The 24,172-nt window shown below is 42.9% G+C and overlaps 1 protein-coding gene across 7 annotated transcripts in view; it reads right to left on the bottom strand.

The window, feature by feature from the left end:
- The window catches only part of LOC137546335 (sex comb on midleg-like protein 2), a 118,145-nt gene that overhangs the window by 5,431 nt on the left and 88,542 nt on the right, over positions 1–24,172 (bottom strand). For 5 of the 7 annotated variants that reach the window (XM_068268649.1, XM_068268648.1, XM_068268651.1 and 2 more), the window contains 6 exons: positions 22,896–23,019; positions 15,889–16,092; positions 11,853–12,035; positions 10,926–11,033; positions 8,379–8,666; positions 905–1,068 (listed from right to left, as the gene is read on the bottom strand). In XM_068268649.1, coding sequence (XP_068124750.1) covers positions 905–1,068; positions 8,379–8,666; positions 10,926–11,033; positions 11,853–12,035; positions 15,889–16,092; positions 22,896–23,019 — 1,071 coding nt within the window. The remainder of the gene's footprint in view (positions 1–904; positions 1,069–8,378; positions 8,667–10,925; positions 11,034–11,852; positions 12,036–15,888; positions 16,093–22,895; positions 23,020–24,172) is intronic. The other 2 variants (XM_068268653.1, XM_068268654.1) reach the window with 2 other exon arrangements.

The following is a 24,172-nucleotide window of genomic DNA, read 5'->3' as shown; positions in this document are numbered from 1 at the left end:
AGGATCTTATTGACCATTTCTAATTACAAGGACCTGTAGAAACTTGCTTGGGAACAAAGGACTGGGTGGAAAGTTCCATCATATATGTGTGTTGCATTCCTGTCTGTTTATTTATCAGTTAGAATGCTCTATTGTCTGAAAGATTGGCAGCATATCTGCCCATGTGTACTAGCCCTTACAGATAATAAGATAGACCGACAGCGCTACAGACAATACAATGTGTGGATTCTACCTGGGAGAAACTGCTTACAACTGGAAGTAGTGTAAATGCATGCTAAAACCGTTTATTTAAAGGACAACTGTAGTGAGACGAAAATGGAGGCTGCCATATTTCCTTTTAAACAATAGATGTTGCCTGGCAGGCCCGCTGGTCTATTTGGCTGCAGTAGTGTCTGAATAACACCAGAAACAAGCATGCACCTAATCTTGTCAGATCGGACAATAAATGTCAGAAACACCTGATCTGCTGCATGCTTGTTCAGGGTCTATGGCTAAAAGTATTAGAGGCAGAGGATCAGCAGGATAACCAGGCAACTGGTATTGTTTAAAAGGAAATAAATATGGCAGTCTCCATATCCCTCTCCTTACAGTTGTCCTTTAACCTCATGCCAGACACAGTCTATGAACACAAAACGGCTGTTTTAAATGGTAATTCAAAGCAATTCAAGATTAATGTAAAGGTACTCAAAAATGCATGGTAATTGCTATTACTTAGGGACTGATATTTAATGCACCACAAATTGCACTTTACCTTCCATGTTTAATGCATAATAGGCCCTCTTCCTACACTCACCAAACCTACATTGAAAGTGAATCTGAAGAGTCTAAAATGTGCTTTTTACAACCATGCCTGCCCACAATCTGCTGCTAAGAAATATGGGGGCGCTTTAAGAAGTAAACCTACATGTCTCCGGAAGAGTTCTGCATGGGGAGCCAATGCTTGAGGATCAGCTTCCTTTACATAGCGTATAACATCATCCACAGACCACGTGGATGGATCTTTGCTTTGTGTTCTTGAAGATTCCCGTTCTGAGGAACTTAGCTCTGGTCCTGTAGTAGAGCTTGCAGCTATAAAGAAAGACATATTGTGAAGCAATCGATAAATACAGGGTGTGAAAGGGAACAAATGATACTACAACACTACTGCCCTATTGTGCACCTGCACCCACAACCATATTATGCACACACGTTAAATGGAATCAAACATTTCATGCTCCCGCCAAGTGACAATGCCAACCCAATACAGGAACAAGCAAACTTGCCCCAGTATTGTTCTACACATACACCCTTTCCAAATACTATCCTATATTACACTGCATCTACCCTCAGACACATTATTCCGTACCTGCCCAGTCCTACCCAAATCACACATCACAATTCCCACTATATTTCCACTTATTCCACGATGGTTCTTCCCTAGTTTTATTAACCACTTCCCGACCGCCTAACGCACAGAGGCGGCCGGGAAGTGGAGCCCTGAAGGACCGACTCACCCACAGAGGCGGCGGTCCTTCTAAGGGCATGGGCGGAGCGATCGCGTCATCCGTGACGCGATCCTCCGCCGGCGCCTGTCACCGCTCGCCCGCCGCAACATCCCGCCGGCTATACGGAAGCGCCGGCGGGATGTTAACCCCGCGATCGCCGCATACAAAGTGTATAATACACTTTGTAATGTTTACAAAGTGTATTATACAGGCTGCCTCCTGCCCTGGTGGTCCCAGTGTCCGAGGGACCACCAGGGCAGGCTGCAGCCACCCTAGTCTGCACTCAGGCACACTGATTTCTCCCCCCCCTGCCCCAGATCGCCCACAGCACCCATCAGACCCCCCCTGCCCACCCCCCAGACCCCTGTTTGCACCCAATCACCCCCCTAATCACCCATCAATCACTCCCTGTCACTATCTGTCAACGCTATTTTTTTTTATCCCCCCCCCCCAGCTCCCTGCCCCCTCCTGATCACCCCCACCCCTCAGATTCTCCCCAGACCCCCCCCCCCCAGACCACCCCCCCGTTTACTGTATGCATCTATCCCCCTGATCACCTGTCAATCACCTGTCAATCACCCGTCAATCACCCCCTGTCACTGCCACCCATCAATCAGCCCCTAACCTGCCCCTTGCGGGCAATCTGATCACCCCCCCACACCAATAGATCGCCCACAGATCCGACATCAGATCACCTCCCAAATCCATTGTTTACATCTATTCTCTCCTCTAAACACCCACTAATTACCCATCAATCACTCCCTATCACCACCTGTCACTTTTACCTATCAGATCAGACCCTAATCTGCCCCTTGCGGGCAACCAATCACCCGCCCACACGCTCAGATTGCCCTCTGACCCCCCCTTATCAATTCACCAGTGCATTAATTACATCTGTTCTTCCCTGTAATAACCCACTGATCACCTGTCAATCACCTATCACCCATCAATCACCCCCTGTCACTGCCACCCATCAATCAGCCCCTAACCTGCCCCTTGCGGGCAATCTGATCACCCACCCACACCATTAGATCGCCCGCAAACCCGCCGTCAGATTACCTCCCAAATGTATCGTTTACATCTGTTATCTTCTCTAAACACCCACTAATTACCCATCAATCACCCATCAATCACCCCCTATCACCACCTGTCACTGTTACCTATCAGATCAGACCCTAATTTGCCCCTTGTGGGCACCCAATCACCCGCCCACACGCTCAGATTGCCCTCAGACCCCCCCTTATCAATTCGCCAGTGCAATATTTACATCTGTCCTTCCCTGTAATAACCCACTGATCACCTGTCAATCACCTGCCAATCACCTATCACCCATTAATCACCCCCTGTCACTGCCACCCATCAATCACCCCCTGTCACTGCCACCCAACAATCAGCCCCTAACCTGCCCCTTGCGGGCAATCTGATCACCCACCCACACCAATAGATCGCCCGCAGATCCGACATCAGATCACCACCCAAGCGCAGCGTTTACATCTATTCTCTCCTCTAAACACCCACTAATGACCCATCAATCACCCCCTATCACCACCTGTCACTGTTACCCATCAGATCAGACCCTAATCTGCCCCTTGCGGGCACCCAATCACCCGCCTACATGCTCAGATTGCCCTCAGACCCCCCCTTATCAATTCGCCAGTGCAATATTTACATCTGTCCTTCCCTGTAATAACCCACTGATCACCTGTCAATCACCTGCCAATCACCTATCACCCATCAATCACCCCCTGTCACTGCCACCCATCAATCACCCGCTGTCACTGCCACCCATCAATCACCCGCTGTCACTGCCACCCATCAATCAGCCCCTAACCTGCCCCTTGCGGGCAAACTGATCACCCACCCACACCAATAGATCGCCCGCAGATCCGACATCAGATCACCACCCAAGTGCAGTGTTTCCATCTTTTCTCTACCCTAAACACCCACTAATTACCCATCAATCACTCCCTGTCACTGCTACCTATCAGATTAGACCCCTATCTGCCCCTAGGGCACTCAATCACCCGCCCACACCCTCAGAATGCCCTCAGACCCCAGCCCTGATCACCTCGCCAGTGCATTGCTTGCATCTATTCCCCCCTCTAATCACACCTTGAGACACCCATCAATCACCTCCTGTCACCCCCTAGCACACCTACCCATCAGATCAGGCCCCAATTTGCCCCGTGTGGGCTCCTGATCACTCGGCCAAACCCTCAGATCCCCCTCAGACCCCCTTCCGATCACCTCCCCAGTGCATTGATTGCATCTATTTTCCCCTCTAACCACCCCCTGAGACACCCATCAATCACCTCCTGTCACCCCCCTAGCACTCCTATCCATCAGATCAGGCCCAATACAACCTGTCATCTAAAAGGCCACCCTGCTTATGACTGGTTCCACAAAATTCGCCCCCTCATAGACCACCTGTCATCAAAATTTGCAGATGCTTATACCCCTGAACAGTCATTTTGAGACATTTGGTTTCCAGACTACTCACGGTTTTGGGCCTGTAAAATGCCAGGGCGGTATAGGAACCCCACAAGTGACCCCATTTTAGAAAAAAAGACACCTCAAGGTATTCTGTTAGGTGTATGACGAGTTCATAGATAATTTTATTTTTTGTCAAAAGTTAGCGGAAATAAATTTTTATTGGTTTTTTTTCCACAAAGTGTCATTTTTCACTAACTTGTGACAAAAAATAAAATCTTCTATGAACTCGCCATACACCTAACGGAATACCTTGGGGTGTCTTCTTTCTAAAATGGGGTCACTTGTGGGGTTCCTATACTGCCCTGGCATTTTAGGGGCCCTAAACCGCGAGGAGTAGTCTAGAAAACAAATGCTTCAAAATTATCTGTGAATAGGACGTTGGGCCCCTTAGCGCACCTAGGCTGCAAAAAAGTGTCACACATGTGGTACCGCCGTACTCAGGAAAAGTAGTATAATGTGTTTTGGGGTGTATTTTTACACATACCCATGCTGGGTGGGAGAAATTTCTATGTAAATGGACAATTGTGTGTAAAAAAATCAAACAATTGTCATTTACAGAGATATTTCTCCCACTTAGCATGGGTATGTGTAAAAATACACCCCAAAACGCATTATACTACTTCTCCTGAGTACGGCGGTACCACATGTGTGGCACTTTTTTACACCCTAAGTACGCTAAGGGGCCCAAAGTCCAATGAGTACCTTTAGGATTTCACAGGTCATTTTGCGACATTTGGTTTCAAGACTACTCCTCACGGTTTAGGGCCCCTAAAATGCCAGGGCAGTATAGGAACCCCACAAATGACCCCATTCTAGAAAGAAGACACCCAAAGGTATTCCGTACGGAGTATGGTGAGTTCATAGAAGATTTTATTTTTTGTCACAAGTTAGCGGAAAATGACACTTTGTGAAAAAAAACTATTAAAATCAATTTCCGCTAACTTGTGACAAAAAAATAAAAACTTCTATGAACTCACCATACTCCTAACGGAATACCTTGGGGTGTCTTCTTTCTAAAATGGGGTCATTAGTGGGGTTCCTATACTGCCCTGGCATTTTAGGGGCCCTAAACCGCGAGGAGTAGTCTTGAAACAAAAATGACCTGTGAAATCCTAAAGGTACTCATTGGACTTTGGGCCCCTTAGTGCAGTTAGGGTGCAAAAAAGTGCCACACATGTGGTATCGCCGTACTCGGGAGAAGTAGTATAATGTGTTTTGGGGTGTATTTTTACACATACCCATGCTGGGTGGGAGAAATACCTCTGTAAATGACAATCTTTTGATTTTTTTACACACAATTGTCCATTTACAGAGGTATTTCTCCCACCCAGCATGGGTATGTGTAAAAATACACCCCAAAACACATTGTACTACTTCTCCCGAGTATGGCGATACCACGTGTGGCACTTTTTTGCACCCTAACTGCGCTAAAGGGCCCAAAGTCCAATGAGTACCTTTAGGATTTCACAGGTCATTTTGAGAAATTTCGTTTCAAGACTACTCCTCATGGTTTAGGGCCCCTAAAATGCCAGGGCAGTATAGGAACCCCACAAATGACCCCATTTTAGAAAGAAGACACCCCAAGGTATTCCGTTAGTAGTATGGCGAGTTCATAGAAGATTTTATTTTTTGTCACAAGTTAGCGGAAATTGATTTTAATTGTGTTTTTTCACAAAGTGTCATTTTCCGCTAACTTTTGACAAAAAATAAAATCTTTTATGAACTCACCATACTCCTAACGGAATACCTTGGGGTGTCTTCTTTCTAAAATGGGGTCATTTGTGGGGTTCCTATACTGCCCTGGCATTTTAGGGGCCCTAAACCGTGAGGAGTAGTCTTGAAACGAAATTTCTCAAAATGACCTGTGAAATCCTAAAGGTACTCATTGGACTTTGGGCCCTTTAGCGCAGTTAGGGTGCAAAAAAGTGCCACACATGTGGTATCGCCGTACTCAGGAGAAGTAGTATAATGTGTTTTGTGGTGTATTTTTACACATACCCATGCTGAGTGGGAGAAAGATGTCTGTAAATGGACAATTGTGTGTAAAAAAAATTAACAAATTGTCATTTACAGAGATATTTCTCCCACCCAGCATGGGTATGTGTAAAAATACACCCCAAAACACATTATACTACTTCTCCTGAGTACGGCAATACCACATGTGTGGCACTTTTTTGCAGCCTAACTGCGCTAAGGGGTCCAAAGTCCAATGAGCACCTTTAGGCTTTACAGGGGTGCTTACAATTTAGCACCCCCCAAAATGTCAGGACAGTAAACACACCCCACAAATGACCCCATTTTGGAAAGTAGACCCTTCAAGGTATTCAGAGAGGGGCATGGTGAGTCCGTGGCAGATTTCATTTTTTTTTTGTCGCAAGTTAGAAGAAATGGAAACTTTTTTTTTTTTTTTCTCACAAAGTGTCATTTTCCGCTTACTTGTGACAAAAAATAATATCTTCTATGAACTCACTATGCCTCTCAGTGAATACTTTGGGATGTCTTCTTTCCAAAATGGGGTCATTTGGGGGGTATTTATACTATCCTGGAATTCTAGCCCCTCATGAAACATGACAGGGGGTCAGAAAAGTCAGAGATGCTTGAACATGGGAAAATTCACTTTTTGCACCATAGTTTGTAAACGCTATAACTTTTACCCAAACCAATAAATATACACTGAATGGGTTTTTTTTTTATCCAAAACATGTTTGTCCACATTTTTCGCGCTGCATGTATACAGAAATTTTACTTTATTTGAAAAATGTCAGCACAGAAAGTTAAAAAAAATCATTTTTTTGCCAAAATTCATGTCTTTTTTGATGAATATAATAAAAAGTAAAAATCGCAGGAGCAATCAAATAGCACCAAAAGAAAGCTTTATTAGTGACAAGAAAAGGAGCCAAAATTCATTTAGGTGGTAGGTTGTATGAGCGAGCAATAAACCGTGAAAGCTGCAGTGGTCTGAATGGAAAAAAAGTGGCCGGTCCTTAAGGGGTAGAAAGCCCTAGGTCCTCAAGTGGTTAACTTGCATCATATTTCTCCTGCTCTTATAGTTTCTCAGGCCATGTGGCAGCATGCCAGGTGTGTGCACAATAAATTCCTCCTCCGAACTGAGTCTTCTCCTCAATACTGACCTGAATACTGAGTATTACATGAAGCAATGTTTACAGTACATAGCCACTGGGTGTGAGGATGGATAAGACAGCAGCACAACTCATCTGCTGGATTTTGAGGGCTTCTTTATGAACAACTAATAACAGTTATGGTGGTAAACATATGCAGCCTTGTCCCACCTTAGATAACAGCAGTCCTCTAAAGGATAGTTATAAGCAAACTACATGGTGTATACTTACATTTAGGTGTACACATTTTAAGCATACCTGAAGTGATGTTAAATGTATTAACCTCCCTGGCGGTAAAGGTCGGGCTATGCCGCGCAGGAAGATTTCTCAGGCCCTGCTGGGCCGATTTGCATAATTTTTTTTTTGGTACACGCAGCTAGCACTTTGCTAGCTGCGTGTACTTTCCGATTCACAGCTACTCGCCGTACCGCCCCCCCAGACCCCTTGCACAGCCTGGCCTATCAGCGCTGAGGGGTGGATCGGGACTCCCAATGACGATTGTCGCCATGGCGACGGGGGAAGCCAAACAGGAAATCCTGTTCTGCACGGGATTTCCGGTTTGCGCTGATCGCCGGAGGCGTTCGGAGAGGGTGGGGGGCTATCATGTAGCTAGCTCTAGGCTACCTACATGATTAAAAAAAAATGTAAGTCCTGCGCTGCCCCCTGGCGGTTTTAACAGACTGCCAGGGAGGTTAAGCTAAAACTAGCCACATGCAGTAAGATGCCTGTACTTGCATTGTGCTGATGATTCTCTAACTCAGTATAGAGAAGTAAATAGGCAGCCTCCATAAACCTCTCTTTTCAGGTTTTCTTTAAGCTCCTGAAAATCAAATACGCAAGAGCAGTCACCAGTAGTTGAATATATAGTTATTACCCATTCCTTGCGATTTTGGGCTTTTCCCCCATTCTTTCTTTTATTGTACTCAAGATCCCATTCTCAGCACATATGCCAAGTTTGACTTTTCATCCCTCATAAATTAAACCAGCTTTGACCCATGTTGCTTCCAAAAGTAACTTTAATTGCTGAAAATAGTACTGCAACCAAACTTTTTGCCTAAAGGCTTCTATTGATTTAGAGTAAACTCAAAACAAATACATGATATGCTTTCTGCTAAAAATGATGCATGACAAGAACACAATTCATGTCAATTGTTTTTTAAAATAATAATAAAATTATGTCACACATTTTACATGGTTCAGAGTAACAAATCCAGTTGGTGTGTTTATAACAAGGCCACAAATCAGAGCTCAGGACAGTGATGAATGTGGAGTATAAGTTTACCTTCTATTCTCCTGTGTATCAGACTCCTGCTTGTATCATAGTAACAGCTGTTTCCTGCAGAGCTAGAAGAAGATCTGCGTACCAGAGGTGCAGCATTATTTGAGGTAGGAGTCACAGGCTGCAGAGAGGTCCTGTAAAACGATGGAGTGTTTCCTGTTGAGCGATACTCTGCTGTGCTTCGAGGGGAAGGACTGTTGAGATTGACTGTGTTAAGTGCAGAATTCATGGACTCCTCTAAATACCTCGGGTCCTTGGCTGTATTATTTTCTTCCAATGGTAATGTCTCAGCTGTGAGAGATTCAAGGAAGAGGAGCGTATTGAAGGGATTATTTCACTGTATTACATTACAGACTTCATGCTCTGCTAATACAAAAACTCCTGGCTTCAATAGTAGAAGGTACCATTTTTGGCATTGCTTTAGCATCAAGGAAAGTTACACGGACTGATTCCCAGATAGCAGGGATCCCAATTTCTACACGCCATAAAAGGATGAACAAGTAAACAAAGAGTCACATAACTGGGACATACAAGTATTTTATATAAAAGAGGAAGATGAGCAGCATATCAGACAAAACAATCTTCAAGGAGATTACACTGTTCTGCTAACACACATCCAATTTTCATTGGCCACATTTACCACTTCCTTGTAGTATGAGCAGAGCGTTGCTAGGGGTTTTTTATCCGTGGCACCGCCCGCAAACCTGTTGCCATGGTGCCCCGGATATAATTTTGACAGGTGCCCCGCCTCCCTCCGCAGTGTGTCGGCTCTCTGCTATCAGACCTCTCAGATCGCGGCGACTGGGGAAGACAGAGCAGGGCGCACTTCAAATGTGGAAGTGACTTGACTTCTTGTATGTGCATCCTGCTATGCTTTCCCTAGTCGCCGCGATCTGAGGTCTGTAGCGCTGCAACCAGCCCTCCAGTCCAGCAAAGCCCCCCAGCGCATCATAAAGCGCCCCCCAGTGCAGCACAAAGCCCCCCAGCGCATCATAAAGCGCCCCCCAGTGCAGCACAAAGCCCCACAGTGCAGCACAAAGCCCCCCGGCCCAGCATAGCAAAGCCCCCCGGCCCAGCATAGCAAAGCCCCCCGGCCCAGCATAGCAAAGCCCCCCGGCCCAGCATAGCAAAGCCCCCCGGCCCAGCATAACAAAGCCCCCAGCCCAGCAGAACGCACCACAGCCCAGCATAACAAAGTGCAAAGCAAAGCCAACAGCCCAGCAAAGCAAAGCCCCAGCGCCATAGCAAAGCCCCTGGGCCTCAAAAGAAAAGCTCCCGGGCCCCAGCCCAGTAAACCGTACAGCCAAGCAAAGTCCCCAGCCTAGCAAAGAGCACAAAAATGCCCCCAGCCCAGCAAAGTTCTCACCCCAGCAAATCTCCCAACTCAGCAAAGCCTCCAACAAATCACCTAGCAAAGCCCCAGCAAAGCCAGGCCGGCACAGCATCAATGCCAGCACAGCATTACCACCAGCCAGGCAGCCCAGCATCACCACCAGCAAAACCGCCAGCCATGTACAGCACACAGGCAAGCCAGCCGAAGACAAGAACAAGACAGAAGCCAGGTGAGGGGCTTTTTTATGTGAAATACTGCTTATTTAATATATTTGCTACACTACTGCTATGTTCATGTACATTTGATCCCACTTATGACCACGCCCACTTTTCCGTGACATGACCACGCACATTTCTTGGTGCTGGGGGGTACCCCGGATCTCCCAGGAACCTAGAAACGCCCCTGAGTATGAGGGTCAACAGATTCTGAATAATATGAACAGATTGTGTAGGTAAGCTCTCATACTACATGGAGGTGGTAAAATTGGCCAGTTATTGGCCAATCTTTATTGGATGTGTGTAACAGTACAGAAAAGACCCAACAAACTGAAGGCTACACAAGTTTTGAGTACTGATCTTACAGTCTTAAAATGAACCTGTAAAAATATGAGCAAAGGAGCTGCTGCTGATGCTGCCAATGACTCTGCTAAGAATCAAGCATGTGTACAACCTCCTCATTGCCAAGAGATAAGAGTGCCAGATCATCTTAAGCACATGTTCCTGCTATCGGAAGCTGCTCTGTCATGCGCCACACCATCATTCATCCCCATTCTCGCTTTCCATAGCAAAAAAATGCATTGCAGGGCTGTAGCCTAGCGACACATCTGTGCAGCACTCAGCCCTAAACTGTCGCACGAGGGGTCGAATCAGATTGCTGAGTGTGTAGTAAACAAACAATAGTTAAAAATGTAAATAAAAATCAGCTCTTCCAGGAAAATTAATCAGTGTACTGCAAATAAGTGACCCCTGCTGAGCTTTAATGCATTGCTTTTATTGTGAACTCTAGGCAAACGGATATTATGATGTGTAATTGTGTACCGCCTCTGAAACAGATGAATATAGAAAGTGTAATCACTAAACGGGCCTTAGGTTTTTCTACTGCCTGCCCCTAAACACAGATGGATCAGTTCAAGCTGAGCAGCAGAATGCCATTGAATCCTCATTGTTGGGTTACCTCTGTTAAAATCAGAATGTAAACCCCTCGCAATGATAACCTACCTTCTGATGGATGAGCATCTGACCTGGGCAGCTTTGGAGACAGTGGTGCTAGATATGGGGGAGATTCTTGTTGGAATCTTTTGTTCCTTTCTGCAATGTCTTCTTTTGCTTTAAAAAAAAATTGAAAAATTGTAGATATAATATGAAATGCAGGGCTGTGGAGCCTGAGCAATTTTTGGGTAACTGGAGTCGGGTAAAAATGCACAGACTCCTACTAAATTTAAACTGTAATTAAAAGAGAAAAGATGATAAAATGTTCTATTTGGCAGAGAATAGTCATTAAAAATGACATATATGTGGACTATATTTGGACTACAAGGCACTACGGCCTATGAGACGCACCTAGGTTTAGAGAGAAAAATCTAGGGGGGAAAAAAATGGTGCGAGATACAGAAGCAGCTGATCACTGCAGGCTCACGGGATGAGGCGATACCCGCGGCTGCTACCGCTATATAAATTTGCGGAGCAGAGCTCCGGAGCCATGGAGGACGACACCGGGGACAGCAGCTGATCGCCACTGGCACGGTATTTGTGCTACACTCCATATTCTAGGGCGATGTACCATGGGAAAAAAAACTTGCTCAATTTAAGCTGAATTATTGCAAATACCTTCTGTTTTAAGTGGGCACAATTATACCTAGCATCACTTTTTTAGTAAGAGGGCTTTTCAAACACCTTCAGTCTCTTATACAGTCCAAATGAGGGTTTAACAGCACTACAGGAATAAAAAAGTGTACTTTACTAGGAACTATTTTGTCTCATAAAACGATTAGTGACTTTTCAAAAATGTAATAATCAAATTAACCATTACTTAACCTGGAGTTCTACTTTACCCTTACTTTTAAACTCCATGAAATAAAAACTATATATTGTTTAAAAAACAAAAAGAAAAGCACACACACACCACAAAGGAAATAAAGTTCTTACAGGACTTGCTTCTATCGTAGTCTGCTGGGCTGTGCACTGGCCCCATGTACGGGCTAAAGGGTTGGCTGCTGAACAGGTTATCACACTGTAAGCTGTGACATAACTTTTCCAAGAAGCGCAACACAAACGATGCACTGTTTACTGGTGGCAGATGAACAGAGTGTTTCTCTCCATCAAAAACCGCTATAAAGAGAATATTAAAAATAACTAAAAAATAAGCACAAGACCAAATCTAAAGCAGTAGACAACAGCTGAATAGTCACTTTTTTCCTGTGAATATTCTCCCTTAATAAAGGTCATATATTAAAAAGAAAAAAAAAAAAGTACCTTTAAAGAGACACTGAAGCGGAAAAAAAATGATGATATTATGATTTGTATGTGTAGCACAGCTAAGAAATAAAACATTAAGATCATTAACATTAAGATCAGATACATCAGTGTAATTGTTTCCAGTACAGGAAGAGTTGAGAAACTCCAGTTGTTATCTCTATGCAAACAAGCCATTAAGCTCTCCGACTAAGTTAAGGTGGCCATACACTGGCCCGATTCGTGGCCGTTTCAACAGCAGATTCGATCCTGGGATCGAATCTGCTGCCAATCGTTCGCGCTAAACGCACCCGCCGATCCGATGATCGCGCCATGCGGGAAATTACCCTCGATCGCCCGCGGGTAGGGTACGCATCGCTAGCGGCGGCCGATCCGATCAGGTATACATTACCTGACGCTGGCTCCCGGGCGTCTTCTCCGCGCTGCACCGCAAATCACTAGTTCCGCTCTGTTCCGGCTCCATCCCGGCGCTTCCTGTGTCACTGCAGTGACCAGGAAGTTCAAATAGAGGGCGCTCTATTTGAACTTCCTGGTCACGGAGTGACACAGGAAGCGCCGGGATGGAGCAAGAACAGAGCGGTGCGGCGCGGAGAGGACGCCCGGGAGCCAGCTTCAGGTAATGTATACGGGGGGGACAGGCGGCAGGAGCAGCTCAACAGATTGTGATCGGTTTCAGGCTGAAATCGATTCACAATCTGTTTGCAGTTAAGGCAGCCATACGATCCCTCTCTGATCAGATTCGATCAGATAGGGATCTGTCAGTTGGTCGATGTAATGGCAAATCGACCAGTGTATGGCTACCTCTAGTGGTAGAGAGGGCTGTTATCTGACTTTTATTATCTCAACTGTTCCTGGACTATTTACTTTTCCTCTGCTAGAGGAGAGGTCATTACTTCACAGACTGCTCTGAAAGACTCATTTTGAATGCTGAGTGTTGTGTAATCTGCACATATTATAGAATGATGCAATGTTAGAAAAAACACTATATACCTGAAAATAAAAGTATGAGAATATTTTCTTTGCTGCTAATCTTCTAGTAATTATTCATAGTACACAACCAATTCACTATATCATATATTTTTTTTTCGCTTCAGTGTCTCTTTAACTAGGATCACTTTAGGTTCTAAGCAAATTATTCACTTTATTTAAGGAGAATGAGGTACCCAGTCATACAAAAAGGCTAATTACCACATACTTTGCAGAGGTTAATAAAGGAGCACTATGACAAAAGAAACAAAAAAAAAAAAAAAAAAAAAAAAAAAACACATATTGTGGAGTAATAAAGTAGTAGGGATAGTAATTGCTCAATAGAAAGTTAAAAAAACAATCCATATAAAATGTTTAACCACTTCAGGACCATAGGCTTACACCCCCTAGTGACCAGGCTATTTTTTTTTTACAAGGCCTCGCTGCAGGGCTGTACTACTTAGCTCACAAGTGATTCCCCCCCCCCCCCCCCCCCTTTTCTGCTCTCTAACAGAGCTTTCTGTTGGTGGGCTGTGATCGCTCCTGTGCTTTTTTTTTTTTTTTTTTTTTTAATGTTTATATTTTTTTCAATAAATATGCCTATTTTTATTCCCCCTCCCTCCCCGGCCAGCCAGTGACAGTGAACGGCTGTCAGGCATCAGCCTATGAGATCCGATCGCTCTGCGAGCCTCCACAGGGGACAGCCGAGTGACACCGCTGTCCCCAGTACAGCGCTGCTGTAGATCGCAGCACTGTACAATGTAAATAGACGGTACAATGTAGTTGTAACAGTCTCCTAGCGGCAATTCGATTGCCGCTAAACAAGTGCAAAACACGCCCCGGGACTTTATGCCAATTGGCGTGAGGCGGACGTCAAGAAATTAAGTTGAAAATAAAGTCCGATTGCAAATTCACATACCGACGGAATGTGGATTAGTTCATTCTTGCCACAACAGAGGAAACATGCAGACTAAGAAGAAGAGATCCCCCTTTCAGTCAGCAGAATAGTCGTTGGATCACCCCTCCGGCATGTTTGGCTCCCACAGGAGCAACAGTGTGCCATTCTGTTACATGGGCAGTACACTTCACTAGCTTCTGTGATACAGCATCTGTCCAAGGCTGTGTCTGGGTATCAGGCTGGGGTCCCATAGGTGCTGCCGTAGGGTTAGCATAGCTTTCAAAAAGAGGTGACCATTACACTACAGCATCTGTGGGAGCCAAGGATGCCAATAGGACAAAAAAAAAAAAAAAAAAAGTTGATTCTGATGACCGAAAGAGGAAATTCTTCTTAGCTTGCAGGTTTCTTCCCATTACCATGGCAATAATGAGCTCATCATTCCATCCGTAAGATTTGCCAGACTTAATTTTCAATTTAAATATTTTATATGCATTATTTTTTAACTCTCTATTTAACTATTACAATTCTTACTACTTTATTATCGTATAAGGTTTTTTTCATTTTTGCTAATTTTGCCATAATGCTCATTTGAGTGTCTATTTGAAGATGTGCTATCTTTTAAACATCTAGGGGTGCCTAATAAAACTACATTTTATGTTAATGATAAATGTTAAAGAAACAAATTAATTTTCTTTGTATGCTACACATCACATGAGAAGAATACTTAACCACGGCGTTACGGCCCCCTCGCAGACCCCTTGTGCAGCCTGGCCAATCACCGCCAGGCTGCACTATGGGGTGGATCGGGACTCCCTGTGACGTCACGTCGTTGATGACGTCATTCCGTTCGTCGCCATGGCGACGGGGGAAGCCCTGCAGGAAATCCCATTCAGAACGGGATTTCCTGATGGGTATGATCGCCGGCGGCGATCGGAAGAGGTAGGGGGATGCCACAGGGAGGGAGGAATCATGTAGCTAGCGCTAGGTTAGCTACATGGAAAAAAAAAATTAGGTTAAAAAAACCTCCCTCGGCCGTGGGCCGCATATAATCAGAACGCTAGGGGTGCGTACACATACTCTATACTAAGTGCTGGATAACTGCTTGCTGGTTTCTTGACACTCAATGTTAAAAATAGGCCTAGCTAATACAGTACTATACGCCACTCACCATGAACTGTGTATTCAATGTTAAAATACAGTAATGTGAACATTGGAGGAGCCATGGAACACAGTCTTTAAGCACAGCAGAGCCTACAATCTGACTAAAAAGTTGTCCTTCACCACTGAGGAGTGCTGGCAATTTGTGCTGGTTGGTTGAGACTGCTGGTTAGAGGAGTTCCGGATAACCAGGTACTTTGTAACAATTGTTGCATAATAAGTGATAATTTTCATAATTTTTAATTGTTGCAAAATAAATGCTATTGCATCATAGTTTTTGCGCATATTTAATTGCATCAGTCCCAAAAATGTTTGAGATGCTCAGGAAGAACTTCAGTGTCCATCTGTAATGTTTAATTGCAATAACTAGCACATATACAATCATCTATGGGTACAATGAAAGGGTCACAGCTCCCTACCTGGCATACCATTCAGTTACACCACTATCTCCTGCATATGCTGTACATCTCAGCATTCCACCTGAAATGCATTAATTAGGGATGCATTCTGTGTGCTCTACATAGACTGCAGTAACTGGTGTCTCAACAAGACATCTTGCATCCCACAGAAACCATGTTGGAAAACCATGGGTCTCTGTTTCAGTTGGCCCTAAGGGCTGAAACTGATTTTAATGCAAAAGCATTACATGGTTATTAAAAAAAAACAAAAAAAAACACAAGAACATACCAGTAATAACTTCTCCTCCATGTTGGGCAGACTTCAGGAAGCCAAACACTACTTTGCAATGGTGTGCGGAGTCTACACAGGCTTGCACTGCCTGCTGTAACACCACATTCACTGGGCCAGGCCCAAAGTGATCAGGAAGCTGTAACACTTTCTTCCTATCTAGATGAGGTCCACAGTTGCCATGTTTGTTCACATACACACAGACTGCAAATAAGAAAAGAAAGGATGTTGGTTTATTTCAAGCCTTCTGTAGCAAAATCAACAATTATGCTGCAGACCATTTTCTTGGTTTACATTTTGTACAACTGCCTGAGCCAGAACTTGGCGGTTGGAAGCTGATAGCACTTTGCCAAAATGTAAATTGCACAATTATTCCTAGGAGCTGATCTCCAGCCAGAACACAAAACCTCAGCATATCTCATGAGCCTTTATCAAAGCGGAATCCCAGTAAGAGTAAAAACAACACCTTCACGCATGAGGTATTACAAGCCCCTGATTCCTCTAAAATAATTGTGACGGGCGATTTCAATGCAGTCCCGAATTCTCCCATGGATAGGCAAACATTAAGCTCACTACCCCATACCATGCGACAACAGGACCGTTCCTTCCAAATGTTCATGGAAACCACTAACTTGATTGACGTATGGCGCCACCTTCATCCGTTTGACAAAGATTATTCATTCTACTCTCAGGTTCACTCCTCTAGTTCACGCATTGATAATTTTTTGGTCTACAAAAATATACTCGCCTCATTTCACTCAATAGACATCAAAGCTCTGGTGATTTCTGATCATGCTCCCATTTTGGCCACGTCATAATACCTCAAAACAATCTGTTAGGGAATGGCGCTTTCCTACATTTTTATACACAGATGAACAATTTGCAGCTGATATTATACTATGCTGGAGGGACTATTGTTCCAACAATAAACAACACTGGAAACAACCAGTTCTTTTCTGGGAAACAGCCAAAGCTGTCCTTAGGGGACAAATTATTTCATATACTACCTCATACAGGAAAAAGACAATGGAGAATTATCAGAAAGTGTGTAATGATGCTCGCCAATCATATTCTGCTTACACTGCCAACCCAGCTTCTTCCTCTCTGAGAGACAAGTGGGTAGCTTCAAAAAAGGAGGCAGATTTTTGGCTAGAAAGATATGATAAGACCTTTAGATCTTTTAGAACAGCACATTTTTTTAAATTTGGAAACAAGGTGGGAAGGATGTTGGCCAACCTAACCAAGCCCAGATGGACCAGATCTGTGATCTCTAAAATTAAAAATCATCAGGGAAAGATTTGCACAAGACAAGAGGAAATAATGGAGGTCTTTAACAGATATTATTCACAACTATATGCTTCCAAGACTCCACTCGAAATAGAACAGAAACAATTTATCAGCTCGGTGACATTACCTAAATGATCTGAAATAGATTTACAGTGCTTAAATTCATCCATAACACCTCAAGAAGTACTACGAGTGATTAAAAAGATGAGTCTTGGAAAGGCCCCTGGGCCTGATGGCCTATCGAATTTTTTAAACTCTTGAAAAATGATGCTGTAAATACAATGGCGGCCCTGTATAACCATATTCTTAACCACTTAACATCTCAGTCGTTTTCAGCTTATGCATCCGAGCAATGTGCACCTCCCATTCATTAGCCTATAACTTTATCACTACTTATCACAATGAACTGATCTATATCTTGTTTTTTCCGCCACCAATTAGGCTTTCTTTGGGGGGTACATTTCGCTAAGAGCCACTTTACTGTAAATGCATTTTAACAGGAAGAATAAGAAAAAAAAAAAGGAAAAATTCATTATTTGTCAGTTTTGGGCCATTATAGTTTTAAAATAATACATGCCTCCATAATTAAAACCCACGTATTGTAATTGCCCATTTGTCACGGTTATTTCACCATTTAAATTATGTCCCTATCACAATGTATCGCGACAATATTTTATTTGGAAATAAAAGAGCATTTTTTCCGTTTTGCATACATCACTATTTACAAGCTTATAAAAAAAAAAAAAAATAGAGAGAAATATTTTATCTTTACATAGATATTTAAAAAGTTTAGACCCTTAGGCAAATATTTATGTGTTTTTTTTTTTATAGTAATGTTTTTTTTTATTAAACATTTTATGTGGGCATTTTTGGGAGGGTGGGATATAAGTGTTTTATTTGGGGAAATATTTGTGTATTGTAATGTTTTTTTTAATTTACTTGTAGTTTTACTTTTTGGCCACAAGATGGCAATCTCGAGTTTGTTTACATGACGTCACTCTAAGCGTACAATGTACGCTTAAAGGGACACGGCTTCAGAAAGAGCGAAGCTTCCGAGAGCGGGGGAGAGGAATCAGTGAATCAGTGATCGGGCTCCATAGCCCGATACATTGATTCCGTGGCTACCGAATCCGCGGCCGGGAGTGCGCGTGCACGCCTGTCCTCCTTGACGTTTTTATAAGTCAAGGAGGACAAAGTGGTTAAAGAACAGCAGTTTCTCCCTACAGCCAATGATGCCAGAATAAAACGAATAGCAAAACCAGGAAAAGATCCTTTGGAGCCTTCTACCTTTAGGGTAAATTCTCTCTTAAATCTTGATTTCTAGATTATGTCCAAAATTATGGCAGATAGGTTGGCTGAACTCCTTCCTGGTCTTATATTAGATAATCAAGTAGGGTTCGTGAGAGGCAGAAGCGCAGTGTTAAACATAAGAAAAACTTTGGCAGTGCTGGAATATGGCAGATTGTGGGGTGGATAGAAAGGATCGGAGGCCTTCTTGGCCCTTGATGCCAAGAAGGCCTTTGATAGCAGTGAATGGTCATGGCTTTTCACAGTTCTTGAATCCTATGGATTCCAAGGCAATTTTCTCACCTATATTAGGTTAATGTATGCTAACCCCACAGCCAAGGTTGCCATCCCAGGATCATTGGGCTCCTCAGTTTCCCTGGGGAGGGGCACGCGACAGGGATGCCCACTCTCTCCTTTATTATTTAATTTAGCCTTAGAGCCCCTGTCTCATGGCCTTGCCCTCTCAGGTATTTTCGAGGGAATTCGGATGGGCCCACAGGTTGTGCATTCAGCTTTGTTTGCTGAAGACATACCACTTTTCATGGCTAACCCTAATAAGGACCTGGCCCAGGTTATTGACTTCATAAACCGCTTTGGTAAGGTGTCTGGCTTGTCTATTAATTATCACAAGAGTGAATTATTATTCCTCAATAGAAATTATCTGGCAAATCCCTTATTGAACTCTCGACTTAAACAAGCTTCATCCTATAGTGTATATCTGGGTATCAAGATTCCAAGAGATGTAACACAGGTATATGGCCTAAATTTCTCTCCAGTCATTACAAAAATTTTAAAAGAAATAAAAAATTGGGAACAGTTACCGATATCCCTAGCGGGAAGAGTGCATTTAATAAAAATGATGAGCTTTGCCAGATTACTATATCCCATTCAAACCTTACCTATTCTTATAAAAGCACAAAGACATCAAACGCATGGAAAGTGCCTTTGTAAAATTCCTATGGAGTTCCAGGAAACCTCGTATTGCTTTATCAAAGTTGAAGGCCCCTATTTCCCGTTTAGGTCTGAATATTCCAGATATCCGCTTATACAATCTGGCATCTATTTTAAGACATGTCCGAGATTGGATGGGAGATACTTCTTATGTCACCAATACATCTCTAGAGAAAGTTTTGATAGCCCCTTTTTCTTTCCAAGGCATTTTACATACTAAATTAAATAAACTCCCGCAACATATTAAACAGAATCTCATCATTAGAGACACTGTCATTTGTTGGAGGGAAATAAGGAAAAAACTAGGTTTGGAGGGACACATCTCTCCCAGGTTCCCTCTATTAAATAACCCGGGATTTACACCAGGGCTATTGCATCCGGTCTATTCTCAGTGGTCCAAAGGAGGTCTAATTAATCTAGGCGATATCCTACGGAAAGATTTGTCTCATGTCTTTCCATGAAGCTACTGCTAAATACCAGCTTATCATTACATGCATTTTATTTTAATCAGGTGGATAGTTTATTCTCAAGTGTCTTAGGCAAGCATGGGAAATTAAAAGTCCATAAGACCTTTGAAAATCTTTGTCTTGGATATATGATTTTATAAGAGATTTCACCTCACCTGCTAGGAAAAACATTACACACTTGAGGAAATGGGCTGAATTACTAACTATTGACCTAGAACAATGCACTGAAATACTACAGGCTAGCTGGATGGCAGTTAGAAAGGCAATTTTAAGTGAAGACTGGAGAGAAATATTTTTAAAGATCTTACATAGAGCATACATACCAATCAAAGGCCCATACAAGCATGAAGGAGACTCTACCTCTACAAGCTCGAGAGTATGCCCGAAGTGTCATGATCCTAACCCTAATCTAGAACATATGTTGTGGTTCTGCCCAAATGTACAATTGGTATGGGAAAATTCTGTAAAGATTATGAATAGAGTAACAAATTATAGAAGAAAACCAGAGGTAATGTTTTGTTTATTACATGCCTCTGACTCCCAAGCTGACAAGAATCTACCCAATGTATCGAAGTTTGAACACTTATACTACACAGAAAGCATTATTAAAGCATTGGATAGATTACTTACCTCTCTCTGGTGCTTTAGTGAAGGAATTAGTGAACCATATCATGCACATGGAGTCTTTGCAGTTGGAAAAGGGCAATAGGAAACGAATAGCAAAATTCTTTAAAACATGGAGAAAATACATAGAAACTTGCCTAGATCCAGTGCAGATATACCATGTTATGAAACCATTTGAAAATACTTCATGGTACTTGCTAAATAAGGCGGCTAGAACCCTGGGTAAACTAGAGGTTGTTGGGTAATGCCTAAATAAATTGAGCGGATGATCAGGTTTATTGGCGGGGGGTGTCGGGAGGCGGAGGGGGATGAGGGCGGCTCTTGTTGGCGTTAGGGTGGGAGTTTGAAAGGGGATAAGATAATTGTAATGCTCGAAGTTAAGGGCAGTTTGAGAAACTCTATCAGGGTTATTATTATTGCCAGAAAAATATATGCCTTTATTTACTGTTTGCTACAACATATTTTCAGGATGATCTGTGATGTCTTACTTGCACTACGGTTATAAAAATGTGATTGATGTCCCTATTTTTAGTGCATCTTTTTTCTTATATGCTTAATACGTCTTCTGTTCCTATGCCTGAAAATTGTAACCTTTGAATAATTGCTGCATCATATTGCAATGTGAATTGTAAGCTATTCTGTTTCTTGTGAGTGCATCAATAAAAAAAATGTAAAAAAAACAAAAAACTAAATCCTTCAAGTATCTGTGCTCCTGCCTTCCCTTATGACCTGTATACCTGGATGCAGGGTCTGTTCTACTTACAAATGGGACCCATGGGCAAAATTAACCTGGGGGGCCTCGTGACCCCCCCCCCCCATAAGCAGCTCCCCCAGGTATCTCCCCAACTTTATTGTGGTCCCTGTGACTGCTGCAGAGTTTTCAGCAGCGTAGTTATTCATCTGTTCCTATCCGCACGCTCCTTCCCACAGGTGTGCCTCTGGTCCATGACCCAGCACATGCTCTTGCGTAAATACGGGTCACTGAGACAATGCAGACAGCGAGAATGAGAACGGGAAGACACGGGCTAATGGAGGAGCACAACGGCCAGGAAAGGCGAGTCACTACACTGCCAAATCTCTGCAGGGGTCCCAGGGACCCAAAGGGACCAAAGGAAAGTTGTTTGGGGGGGTAGAAGAGAGGCTGATCTGACAGTGCTCAGGGGCCCAGGTGTATCTTGTGATGGATAATGTGCAAATAAAATTATTCTTTTTTAGTAAAACAAAACACATGCAGCAGTGTATCAGATTTCTGCAATACAGTATATTATAACACACATAAGTCCTTATTCAATTCACTTTTTCTCCCAAGTTTTCTCCTTTTCACACCTAATCAATAAAATGCATTTTAAGCCACCAGCAAGCAATTGTAGAGTGCTATACTCTATTTTAAACAGAAAATGAAAAATGCTCTCCTGGGAGAAAACTCAAAAGGAACAATATCAAACCAAGTGTTCTAAAATGACAATGTACAAATAATGTCTAAGTAGCTGTGTAAACATTTTCATGTTAAATATTAGAGGCAACAGCTTTAATTCATTGTGTGTAGGATTTAGCTGTATTGGGACAAAACATTTGCAAAGGGGTGTCTGCTTCAATGCACAGCCAGTTTTTTTTTTTTTCATATCAGACTACAGAGTATTTTTGTCTAAAAGCAAAAAAAGTATAAAAATATGTTGTCACTGACAAGTATAAATGTTAAAACAAGTTACATTTCCTCTGCTCTCCTGCAGACAGCTCAGAAACAGGTCTGAGAGCTCTCACACACTGGGTTAACAGACGCACTGTGAGGGAATTCCCCCTTCCCTCATCGTTCACTCTCCCGTCAGAATTCTAACTGCCGTCAGTTCAGAGTGAAAGGAATTTGTTACAGTAAACAAAAGAGATAAGCAAATCAAATGTATACATCATTATTTATCAACACTTCAGGAACTCTCTCAAACTCAGATTTAAAAAACACATTAATCGATAGTGTCCCTTTAAGAGAAGAATTACATTACATTACTCTGGAGTTTGTTAGCACTGCACCCCCCCCCTCCCCCCCCCACACACACACAAGCATTACCAAATAACTGTTGGTTCATTTGTTCAGCTGCTAGAATTTGGAATTCATTATTTTTTTATCTTCCTCCTCCTGGGTGGGGCCAGTTAGCTTAGCAGGAACATTTTATGCTCATCACCAGTGGGACTTAAACAATGCTGCTGTGTGTTCTACCCAAAGCTCTGCATTAAACTATAGAACGTGGAAAATACATTTTTCTACCCCCCACAGGGGATTCAAAATGGGCATCCACCCCAAATGAGTTGAATAATTCTGGTGTTGTCTTCATGAAAGATGTCAATACTAAGGCATCCTTCATGTCTAAGCAAGGAAGTAATGTTGTAAAAGATTACCTGTTGAAATCACAGCCATGGGGGAATTCATAATGTTCACAGCATCTTTAATCATTTGAGATTTACTAATATCTCCATTAGTCTCAGTTGCAGGAAGAGCGGAATGCATCAAGCAGCTTTCTTTCTGAAAAAGGCAAAGCAATATCATTATGCATGGAATACTACATTTTTCTGCATGGATTTTAATAAAGCTGTGCGAGAGAAGCTGCACATTTAATTAGGTGACTAAAACTGTGTGGGAGAAATGTGACTAAAGCCAACTTGTGCTCTGCCTTAGGCAAGGCAAAATTATATATACTGTATATATAAAGTTTCTATAGAAAGTCTTAGCTTGTGCTCCCTCAAGAGCTGGAAACAAGTTACACAAATCCTTTGGCGAGAATTATGGCTTGACTGGATAAAAAATCCCTCAACCGTTTAATTCACGGACAGGGAGGGAAAATTGGACAAAATATAAAACAAGCAATTTATAGAAGAAACAGAAAATGGCAATAATTAAACAGAACAAGCCTCAACTCTTCCAGAGGAAATTATTGTCATACCTTTTTTTGACCACCTCAGCAGAGTTCAATATAGTGTAAGTACACCTGAGGTACCTAATGTTGCTTAAAGTACACCTGAACAGAGAGATAAGGAGGCTGCCATAATTATTTCCTTTAAAACAATACCAGGTGTTTTGCAGTCCTGGTACATGTCAAACTCCGGGCCATGGGCCAAATCTGTCCCGCATGTCCATCAAATTTGGCCCTCAAGTGGTTTCCTCACTTTGCATTAGGTTCGGCCCACTCTAGACCACCAAGGATAGGCTATATTGAAGGTGAAGCCCTAGGGAAGCCATATGGGGGAAGGAGGGAGAAAGCACTAGATACCACAGAACTTTATAGGGGAGGGAAGGGGCAACAAGACACCAGGGCACATATGCAATTAACTTTTTCTCCTGAGTTTTCTAGTAGGTGATGCTTTTAAATGTATCAATAAAATGGCTTTTCAGCTACAAGAACAAGAAAATACTCAAAATAATTTTGATAGCGCGTTATTTACTTTTTGGTACTTTTTTTAGTTGTAAAGTACTGGAAAGTTATTTTAAATAGAAGATGAAAAATTAACTCTTTGGAGAAAACTCAGGTGAAAAAGTAAATTGCATAGGGCCCCAGGGATCTGTACAAGAGATGAATGGGGGCCACTAGATATCAGGGAAATGTATAGGGGAGGAAGAAGGCCACAAGACACCAGGGAAATGAATAGGGGAGGGGTGCGGTAGACACCAGGGAAATGAA

This window comes from Hyperolius riggenbachi, chromosome 2 (genome assembly GCF_040937935.1).
Source record: "Hyperolius riggenbachi isolate aHypRig1 chromosome 2, aHypRig1.pri, whole genome shotgun sequence".
Taxonomy (NCBI): Eukaryota; Metazoa; Chordata; class Amphibia; order Anura; family Hyperoliidae; genus Hyperolius; species Hyperolius riggenbachi.
This window is presented reverse-complemented; position numbering and strand designations above follow the sequence as displayed.